At 41.5% G+C, this 11,502-nt stretch overlaps 1 protein-coding gene across 13 annotated transcripts in view; it reads left to right on the forward strand.

Moving 5' to 3' along the window:
• Positions 1-11,215, forward strand: part of NRXN3 (neurexin 3) — a 1,424,661-nt gene extending 1,413,446 nt beyond the window's left edge. For 11 of the 13 annotated variants that reach the window (XM_066627886.1, XM_066627903.1, XM_066627913.1 and 8 more), the window contains one exon: positions 10,914-11,215. In XM_066627886.1, the coding sequence (XP_066483983.1) occupies positions 10,914-11,215 (302 nt within the window). Of the gene's footprint in view, positions 1-10,592 lie in introns of all 13 variants that reach the window. The other 2 variants (XM_066627867.1, XM_066627878.1) reach the window with 1 other exon arrangement.
• The last annotated feature ends 287 nt before the right edge of the window (positions 11,216-11,502 follow it).

The following is an 11,502-nucleotide window of genomic DNA, read 5'->3' on the forward strand; positions in this document are numbered from 1 at the left end:
GAACGTTAATGAAACTGTAATTAATTATTATTATTATTATATTTCTGAGTAATTTTTTTGTAATTTGCATGTTGAAGAAGTTGCAGCTTAGGGTTTGTGAGATTGTCAATGTTAGAGTTCTGTTCTTTCTTTTTGTTGATGGGCATGAATATGCTCATTTGTTTTTGTATATTGCCCATCCCTTCCTTACAGCCAGAAGCTCTAATGCTGCTAGATCACTCCGTTCCGCACTTACATGGACATGGCAACTGACTTACACGTTCACTCCCATCATCTTCATCTGTGTAGTACACTCATAGACCGTACACTCCCACTCCATCCACCCAAGGCATCTTTTCTTCCCATAAGTCTCCCCTCACTCTCCCTCCCACCCACCCTTTCTTTAGCATCGTTTAAAATTTTATGTGCAGTCATCCATTCCTTAAAATACACACACTCCAAATTCTAGGAAAAAAGAAACAAAAATGTTTTTTTTAAAAAAAATTATGTATCTATATAGCCAATCGATTAAAAAAAGAAAGAGATATAAAAAGGCAAACAAATTGATTCTCAGACACCATTAAGGGTGTGATCCACTGAGCACTGCTTTTGTGTAAGTTCCATAGATGTGGGCATTGCATGTGAGCAGTGGTTGGGGAATTGTGTCTCTGATCTGTGAGATGGAAACAATCAAACACAAATTTGATAACGATAAGGTGTACAGTTTTGTTTTTAATTTAAAAAAAAATTAAAATACAAGAATTACTGTAAGAAAAAAGCAAATTTCCAAATTTACAAGAACAAGACACAGAAGGAAAAAAGTTCCAATTTGTTACAGTGCAGGATTATTTTTTTTTCTTTTCATGTTATGTGGTGTGGATGTATGTGTTGTTGCCTCCCTGTATCACCCCTTTGTCGTAAATAATTATTATATTTAAAAACAATGAAAATAATACACATTTTGATAAAAAAAAGTTTTTTTTAAAAAAAAGGAAAAAAACAACAACAGCAAAATTTAAAAAAAAAAGAAAGCAAAAGTTTCACGAATGTGGCAATTCTGCTTGTCCAAGAGCATTCTTACACAACTTTCTTTTGTAAATTTTTCTTTCATGCCAAAAAACATGCGGGCAATTTGTTGATGTAAGTTGACAATATGAAATCGACATGGTATGCTTTCTTCTATTTGTATGTATATTTAATATTTTTTTTTTAAAGAAATTATGCTTTGGGTTTCTTTGGTGTATGATTGACGTTTTTAGTTACTTGGGTTTTCTCTCTTCCTTTTCCTTTTTTCGTAGTACTGTAAAGCGAATGACTTGTTGTTGCTTTTAGTTCAGCGTTTTAACCTTTGCTGTGAATGTTATTATTTTTCAGTATATCGTTATTTTTGTTTGTGAACACGTATTTCCTAATTTGATTTTTTTTTTTTTGCAAGATGGTTGTTTTAATGGTTGTTTTAATGCAAGATGGTTGCTCCTGTGCTCTACATACAGTTCATTTTGCTGATAATTACGTGATTGTACTCTTCATAGGAGGGAGAAGAAAAGAGGGAGCAATGGTAGTTTTCCATTCACCAGTCCCTCTCATGCAGAATCTTTCTTTTACAATCTGTATCCATCCCAGTATTGTGGGTAGAGTATATCCTGCAAGAGTTGACACAATTCCAGCTAATTCCTTTTATATCTGGCAAAAAGAATTCAGAGATCTTACTCCATTGCCATATACAGTAAATGCAGAAAGACCTCCCCAATGTTCTAAATTTCATTGCTGATCATATCCCTTCTATTTTGGTCAAGAAGATACTCTCAAGTGTACTGTTCTAAAGTTTTGTGAAGCTATTCAAAATCATGACAGTGAAAGATCAAACAATAATATCTTTCATCACTATAACATTTACCAGCTCTCTTGGTTCAGGTATCTGTCCTATAAATATTTTTCATTCACAGCAGATGGATTTTTAAAAGGGTCAGAACTATAGCAATGCAGGCCATAGGCCCATCTAGTCCAGCTTCCTGTATCTCACAGCGGCCCACCAAATGCCCCAGAGAGCACACAAGACAACAAGAGACCTGCATCCTGGTGCCCTCCCTTGCATCTAGTCCTCCCTTGCATCTGGCATTCTGACGTAGCTCATTTCTAAAATCAGGGGGTTGCACATACACATCATGGTTTGTAACCCATGATGGATTTCTCCTCCAGAAATTTGTCCAATCCCCTTTTAAAGGCATCTAGGCCAGATGCCATCACCACATCCTGTGGCAAAGGGAATCCACTGGAAAAGGGAATTCACATCAGTCAGTAAACTGTAATCAATAAACATAAAGTACAAGAAAGAGAGAGAGAGAGAGAGAGAGAGAGAGAGAGAGAGAGAGAGAGAGAGAGAGAGCATATAGTCAGGAGAATTTTGTTTGGTTAAGAAGAACAGATCAAAGTCAACAACATTTTCAATGTAGCCCCCCAGGCTAATATTATCTAGATGTTTCACACGAATGACAAATCCATCCTGAACTACCACAGCTATGGTAGATGGAATACCTGTGGCACAGTGGTTCTCACACTTTTAGCACCGGGACCCACTTTTTAGAATGAGGATCAGTCAGGACTCACTGGAAGTGATGTCATTATTGGAAGTGACATCATAAAACAGGAAAACAATTTTAATAGTCCTAGGCCGCAATCCTACCGACACATACCTAGGAGTAAGCCCCAACCTGTTGTTACTGTTCTTAAGAGTACAGATCTGTAACATTTCTCCAATGCAGTCACGTCATGGGAGCAAGTCTAATATATTAAAAATAAAATATTTAAATGAATGGGGACCCACCTGAAATTGTTTTGCAACCACCTAGTGGGTCCCGACCCACAGTTTGAGAATCACTGCTGTGGCAGAAACTTCTGCTTCTATCATTCTGCTTACAGTATGTGTGAAAAAATCCTCCAAAATAATATTACTATTTTCAAAACCTGATTTTCCTCCACGCTGATGCCCCCCAACCCATACACAAGGCTTAATTTGCCCCAGATGAAGTTAGTAGCATCCTGTTTACTTGGGGGCAAGTTATCTGAACTTCTGCTTCTGCTATCTGCTGCTTCTGCACAAGGCAAGCCCTAAACAAGCCCTAAAGCATGTGATCTACCACTGATTCATCTGATTACTTTTCCAAGCCAGTCCACCTTTAAAGACATTCAAATTAGCACGTACAATTAGCAATTATAGCAACCCAATAAATCATGGGGAAAGGGGCAGAATAGTATAACAGGATAAGATGCACCTCTTGTTCTCCACCCACCCTGTTATACAAACTTTGAAGCTGGGAGCAACCACTAAACTTAAATATCAAAAGAGGGCAATGGATTTGGGTATTGTGTTGCGTGTCTCATGGCCCAATTCTATCATGCGGGGAAGGGGGAGTATGCCATCCCATACTGGAGTTCCTCAGACTTGCACCAGGGATTTTGCTGACACAAGTCTCAGAAGGGGGTGGAAGCTGTGAGTAAGGAGGATAGAATCTGGTGTGCACTATCACCACTGGATCTGCCTCCTCCCACAGTCTCCTTGCTCCCCATTGCTCCCACCTCCCCATCCATTTTTTTTTAACTTACCCCTCAGTAGGCTGCCTGATCGCCTGTGGATCTCCTTGGACACATGCCATCTGTTTTGCTGGTGTAAGTCCAAAGAGAGACCAGATGGGCCAAAAAATGGGGAATAGGATCTTGTGTCTGCAACTACTGCCAAGATCCTCCAAGACCTTTCTGCCAAGATCCACTCCCCACCCTCTGCCCTACTTTAAACCACCATGGAATGCTCTCAAACTCCCCTTCCTGCCCTCACCACCAAATTACTGATCCTGCAGAGCCTTCTAGATCCACTGTGGTACACACAGCATCTCTTGCCATTTGCAGCAAGTGATCCAGAAGCACATAACAGCAGCCCAGATTTCATTCTGTCAGAAAGTGCCCTGCACTTCAGGACATGAGTTCTGGCAACACAGGTCACCCATAAGATTGCAACCTGTCTTGCAGAATTTCTTGCGGATAGCCAAGACAATGGAATGCAAAAATGAAGTACTTCATGGATATAACAAGACAGATTGCATCATCTCTAGGCTCGAGAAAGACAAACCTCCCTCACCTGTGTTTATATAAGCTTCCACTTTTCTTTTGCTAACAGACTTGGGATGAGAGATGCATCTCTGTGGCCTCTGAAGTAGATTAAACTACCAGAATTCTTTGCTCCCATACAGGTCTCTCAAAAGTTCACTTTTCATTCAGCACCTGTGAAATGAATGTGATCTTGTAGAATTTATGCGGAGACAATCACCTTCCTAAAAGGTAACCAAGGGACCTGAAATCCATCAGGCAGCAAGGCAAGGTTTTCCACAATGGAGGAAATATCCCTTCCTTGTGGTATTGCTTGTCAGTTTCAATTAAACCAGCTAGAAAGAAGGTGAGACAAAAAAAAATTAAAAATATTCAGCTGTTTGGGCATCCTCATCAGGTTTCCAGCAGCTCAAGGACTAAGGCTTGAATATTTTCTCCTCTTCACCCGCGATGAACTGACAAAGAAGCAAACCTCAGAAAGAAATTTTAAAATCCTCTGTCTTTTCTTGTTCCCCAAGGATGTGGTAGGGAAGAGTGCAAGCACGAACTTGGAGGAGGGCAGAGAATGAGGGGGGCCTGTTTGTAGTGCTTTCAGAATATTTCCCCCTAAAAGTGCACCTGAGATGCAGTGCAAGTGAATAAACATAAAATGCAAATGAGAGTCTTTAGAAGTTGCAGTTCAAATGCCTGCGAATGAAGATGCACGGTGCTGGGTTTTATTGGCTGGCACTGAAAGCCTTTCTACCACACCCAGAAGAAGCAGAGGGAATGTGGTGCCATCTCTTTATATTAATCAGGAGACTTCGAAGAAGATCCTTTCAGGAATTTTTTTTCAATGCGATTTTTTGGGGTCCCATGTTTCTTTCATGACCGGCAAACCAGTGAAACAGTCACTCTCATAAAAATGATCAGTGGAGACAACAGTGCTTCCTTCCTGCATTTGGCCACTTGATGCCCTAGACATTCATGACTCGCCCACCACATTCACACAGTTCAGGAAGGTTCTTATTAAATTTCCAGTATTCTATCTTTCCAGTGCCAGAGGGCCCGTTCTGGAGGTCAACCCCCAGAGGTATGAATTATACGTATATCTATAAATACACCCATAAAGCAAAATGTGGAGCAGTCTTCACGACCAAAGCAGACTCTTGATGTCCCCAGTGATCTTCCTAATTTAAAGGCAAACGCAACCCCATCAAACAAGTATTTGTCCCAGATTTTGAATTACTAAGTTGCATGGAGTGCTAAGTGCTGATTCCAAGCAAAGCAACAGAAAGAAATGCCACAGCAATCTTGAATTTTTGTGTTTTCCTGGACTGTTGCTTCCCACCAGGTAGACCTCAATCCTCTCAGAGCAGATGCTCATTATATCTTTTGCGTTCTTATCTGTCCAGTTAGAAGCTGATTTGGCATCACTAATGCAGCTAAAGCTATTTGAACTAGTCTTTCGAGACTGAAGGTTGCCAACCACTCTGTTGTCAGCACAAATCATTTCAATAATTTCAACAAATGTATTTTTCTGCATGGAGTACAAACCAGATGGGAAAGGGAATAGATTAGATTGCAGAGTATAGGTAGACCTTATTTATGCCTTCTTCTCATCTTGAAGATCTTGAAACATATATTAAGAATATTTATATACCATAACTCATTCTCCCCAAAAGAATTGGTGTTTCCCTTTGCCTCAAGAAAAGCAAAAATCTCCATTTGATCCAAATAAGATTAGCTCTTATCACCATTTAATCCAAATAAGAAACCTGTAGTTTTGAGCAGTGCGCTGGGAATGCTGTCCTCATCCAGATTGCATCCGAGCATTCCACCTGGGCACCACACCAAGTCCCCCTCAATCAGGGGACAGGGACAATCTGGGAAGTTGTTTGCCCAGCATCTCAGAACTAAAGGATGTGTTGGCAGAAGTGTGTTCCACCAATGCTGGCAGCCACAAAAGTGCCATAAAGCGCTTTGCAGCAGTGCAGAAATTTGGCACATCAGTGGGAAGGCTGGAGCCTTCCCACGGGCTCCGGCAAAGTGATGAAGGCCCATCAGAGCAGGTAAGCCAAGCATGGGAGCAGGGAAAGGGCAGGGAGGGGGTTAAATGGGGTGGGATGGGTGGATCAGGCCCAGGAGGGGGCGGGTTCAGTGGCGGCACATCAGAATCCCACCACCCTTCGGGGTCCTGATTCACCTTCATGGATCAACTCAGATTTGCGCCAGCGATATCGCTGGCGCAGGTCTGAATCGACCCATTGCAGTTGCTGGGGCTTATTCTGGGGCAAAGAGACAAATGTCCCCTTTTCCTACGAAGAATTCCAGCAGCCAAAAAATCCCTCGCAGGGTGCAGCGTAGCCTGCGCTAGTGCTGCACAGAGATTTAGGTAGGATGGGGCTGGGAAACTTATAGAGCAAAAATGTTTTCCCACAGAATCCCATGTTATCATTTCTGATTTGTTCCCAAGCCCAGAAAATTCACCTCCAAAATTCAAAAATCCACACAAATAGAGCACACAGCAATACCTAATTATGAAAACAATACAGTTCCTACTCAATTATTTATGAAATTAGGTACCTTAAAGTTCAATGTAATTACTAGTTAATACTCACCAAATTATCTATACCTTGGTCATCTGTGAGCAAGACACAGCTAACCAGTACGGCAAACTGTGGTGCTAAGAGGGAAGATGTGCTATGCATACTAGGAACTCACACTAGCGCTCAAGAAGATATGAGAAGCATGAGAATCAAATTTCCACCAATGACATAGCTAGAGGAGGTGCAAAGCCCTGTTTTTCAGGGAGCCTCACCACCGTGTGCCCCTTGCATGCTGCAGTGAAGCTCCTTGCAAAACTTAAGATTTTGCACCACCTCTAGCTACACCATTGGTTTCTGCCTAAGTTCTCAGCAGCACTTAGGCAGAAAATCCTGTAAATCCTGTAAATCCAAAATTGTGCTTGTATAGTGAATTTGCAGGTATGAATTTCAGTATCTCATTCTAGACAAATCTCGTCAAGCAATTGCTCCTAAAACAAGAGATAACTGTTTTCAGAAGAGAAAATGGGAGCAAGTCCATTGGGGTTGCTTGGAACTGTTCTTTGGATTCTTAATGCCCCAAACATTAACGTTAATTTCTGCAGGCAACAAGGGTGCCACCTTCATCCTGAAAAGCTTCTTTACCTGTACTCTCCCCCCTTCTTCTCTGCTGACAGCACACTGAATCTCCTGTCCCTACATACCCTGCATGAGGCCTTGCATAAATATCTTCAGATTCGCATTTATCTCTTTGAAAAAGGTAATCTCAGAAGATATTACCTTTTTCAAACAAATACATGCATTTCTAAAGATAAGTGTACACTCTTGCACACACCTGGCCATTAATCATAAAGGCTGCTGCCCTTCCCACCATCCTGCTATGCTGGAGCCCTGACTGTGAACATTAATTTCAAGATAAAAGGAAAATAATCCCTGAATAATATATCACACTTAAATGTGAGTTGCTCTTACAATGCGAGTGCTGCTTTTTGGAAGGTCTTTTTGTCCTTGAGATGAGGAGGGGCCACATCCAAGCAGCTGACTGCAAAGCCTAGGTGATTTCTCCCAGGGAGAAAAGTTGGTTTTCACACAGGTTTTGGGTAGTGACAAATCAGCGGGAAACCCCAATCCATGTGTAGGCACAATAGATTTTTTTAAAAAATAATAATAAAGGCACTTCAGATTCTTTCGATGGGCAATTAAAAGCTGCCAAACTTATGACTCCAGTTGTGAGTCACAGATGGCATAGTAAAATTGCTGCTGTATGGTATTATATTGTGGTGGCTTCACTGATCTTAATGTTACTTAAAAAGACTACTTGCCCTTTCAACAGACCTTGAGTGCTTTTCAGAAACTTAAATTCCCCACTCAGATGGTACCTTGATTTCATGTTAACATTTTCTGGCTTATTCATTCATACTATCCCCCTACTCATTTACACCACCACCACACCCCAAAAGTCTAACTTGGTTCTGTCTTCAGAAAGCACATGAGTGTGAATTATCCCAATTTTATTTTAACAATAGATGGAATACATGACAGAAGAAAAAAATTAAAAGAAGAAAATCCTGAATCCATACCAAAGCATGAGAGAAAAAATGTGTAGAAGATGATGCATTTATTGGAACAAAAATTTATGAGTTCTGCTGAATATTAGCTTGTGATTTCAAGCATTTCTTTTTGCTTGGGAGTTAGGAAACAGGTTTTCCCAGATGCTCTAGCATATGATGACCACGGCCACTGCATTTTCAAAATTATGCCATGCCTAGTAATGCCTGGGACTATCTATTGCCCTGGCTTACTTTACTCTCCTCTGGCGAGAACAAGAATGCACAGACTTAAGTGGAACTAGGCCTTTGCTTAGCAAACCACTGAAACTCAGTGACCCTACTAATCATTCTGTCTAGATCAAGATTCATTAGTCAGAGGTGAAAGTGAAGGACAAAGTAGTCAAGGTGGCACCTCTCAACATTTGTCATGCCCACTTTTTTGAGGGAGGGCCTCTCAGATCTCTTTTTTGCATTTGCTTTGGCAAGGGAAAGTTGGATAGAGATCTTTTCAAATGAATAAGTAAAATCTTAACCAGACCCATGTGTGGACTCCTGAAGACCTTATTGGACAACCAGAAAGGTCCCATGAGGAACAACCCCTTGAGTTTATCATTCAGTTGTGGTTATTTTCAGAAATCCACAGTCCTAGTCAGGTAACAGTTCCTCTGTGTCACAACATGATCTTTTAATACTTGACCTACAACAGCAAGCTGTGCATATCCCCTGTGGGATATGAGGTCGTGTAGATAGCCATTTCTGTTGGCTTCTATGCCTGCTGTGGGTCTTCACAAACCCCGAACCTGAGCGTCCTCTGCTTCCTCAGATTGCTGAGCCATTGAATGTGCAAGACACAAAAACATCTAAAGAAATGAATTTAAAGACATCACCTTCCTTGTTTGTGCCCGTTGAACTTAACAAAAGCAGGAGGCAGATCACAAACATCCACAAAATACCACGTAGATCTATAGTCATAGGCTAACACAATTTATTTTCCACCCTTACGGTAAGCAGCCCATATACAGTAAGCAATTGACCATTCATCCTATTACCTCATTGTTCTGCACCAGCACTAACAGGACACATAATTTTTGACCAATTAAGGGCTTCTTGTAAAAGGCCCTACTCATCTCTTTCATCAAAACTGGCCTTCCTTGATGAGTGTATCAAGATGTACACAAGATGCTTTCTGCTTGCAAGGCTAATTTCTACTTAACTCAGTATGAATACTTCCATTGACTCCTCTTATTCCAGCATTTGACCCCTACTGAAAGCTAAGAAATTACTATAGCCTGAGGTCTGTCTCCAATCATAAATGATTAAGCTGAAGGTAAGTACATTATTAAGGTTCTGAAATTACCTTTTCACCTTCCCCTGATAAAGGAGGTTTAAAAATGCCTGTTGCCCAAAGGTATATGATTTAAGTTGATATTAAAAAAAAAATCAAACAAAAATCAATCAACAGTACTTAGGGCTAAATTTTACTCTGACTCCTCACATGTCCTTGCTCATGTACAGAGTTCACAGGAGCACCCAAGATATGGGTGAAACACAGAAGGTGCAAAAGCTCATGTACATAGCTATATGAGAATGTTCCTCCCAATTCCATTTAACAGTTAAAGCAGAGTAAAAATGACATAGGCAGAATGATTTGGAATGAGCAAGCAAACTTCAAAACACAGTTTCCAGTTCTCTCTGTCTTTTCCACATCAGCAATGAAGAAAACACCACAACAAGGACTGCTGGGGTGGCCTAAACCAGAGTTAAACCTAATATTAAAATTAAGCATCAATTTTGCCCAAAAACAATTTTAAATATTGAACCAGATAGAAACATACTGTTTCAATTCAACAAGTCACTTGGAGAGTATCTTCAAAAACCAAGTCACATGGGCCCTGCCTTTGTCAAGTTTAAAAGAGGATGGACTTAGTCTTTCCTACACATAAACAAGGTGGGTGGGAAGGCCACAGAAAGCCCCCAGAGATGTGCTCAAAGAAATAAATGAAGAGAGCATAAAATCTCCTAGCTTGACACTTTTAAGTCCCACCACCATCTTTGAGATGGGTGAATTGAACATAATATGTTGCACTGTATTCAAGGTGTACTAATCATATTTTTTTGTTTCTTTTCTGTCCAGGAGGTGAATTAGTTATCCCTCTTCTTGTAGAAGACCCTTTAGATATCCCTCCTATTGCTACTCGTGCACCTTTCATTACACTTCCCACTACCTTCCGCCCCCTCCTCACCATTATTGAGACCACCAAAGATTCCCTGTCCATGACCTCTGAGGCGGGGTTACCTTGCTTGTCGGACCAAGGCAGCGATGGTTGTGATGATGATGGCTTGGTGATATCTGGGTATGGCTCAGGGGAAACCTTTGACTCTAACCTACCCCCTACTGATGATGAAGATTTTTACACCACCTTCTCCTTGGTAACAGATAAGAGTCTTTCCACTTCAATCTTCGAAGGTGGCTACAAAGCACACGCACCCAAGTGGGAATCCAAGGACTTTAGACCTAACAAAGTCTCCGAAACTGGTAGGACTACTACCACAGCTTTGTCCCCTGAGCTGATCCGCTCCACAGCTTCGTCCTCGACTGGGATGGTGCCCAAATTGCCAGCCGGCAACATGAATAACCGTGACCTCAAACCCCAGCCTGACATAGTCTTGCTTCCGTTGCCCACTGCCTATGAGCTAGACAGCACAAAACTGAAGAGCCCGCTATTAACTTCCCCCATGTTCCGTAATGTGCCCACAGCAAACCCCACAGAGCCAGGAATCAGACGGGTTCCGGGGGCCTCAGAGGTGGTCCGTGAGTCGAGCAGCACAACGGGGATGGTCGTCGGCATTGTGGCTGCTGCCGCCCTCTGCATCCTGATCCTCCTGTACGCCATGTACAAGTACAGGAACAGGGACGAGGGTTCCTATCAGGTGGACGAGACGAGGAACTACATCAGCAACTCGGCCCAGAGCAACGGCACGCTCATGAAGGAGAAGCAGCAGAGTACAAAGAGCGGCCACAAGAAACAGAAAAACAAGGACAAGGAATATTACGTGTAAAAAAAAACTTATTTATATATATATATAAATATATAAATACTTAAATGAGCTATAACTGAACCAAACTGTTACAGCTTACAAGATTGGGAGCTAAAACCCATATGGAAAATATACATTTCAGCTGTGACTGCGAAGTTTTCAGTCATTGCTTGGAGACCCCAAACTCTGCCCTACTGTATTATAAAGCACACTTAGCGTTCCGAAGAAGGCCTATGCAGCATTTCCATGTTGGCGGACTTGACAGCCTTCGGATCTCCTCCTCAACTGAACTTTTCTGCAAAAGCAGA

The sequence above is a fragment of the Tiliqua scincoides genome, chromosome 1, assembly GCF_035046505.1.
Source record: "Tiliqua scincoides isolate rTilSci1 chromosome 1, rTilSci1.hap2, whole genome shotgun sequence".
Classification (NCBI taxonomy): Eukaryota; Metazoa; Chordata; class Lepidosauria; order Squamata; family Scincidae; genus Tiliqua; species Tiliqua scincoides.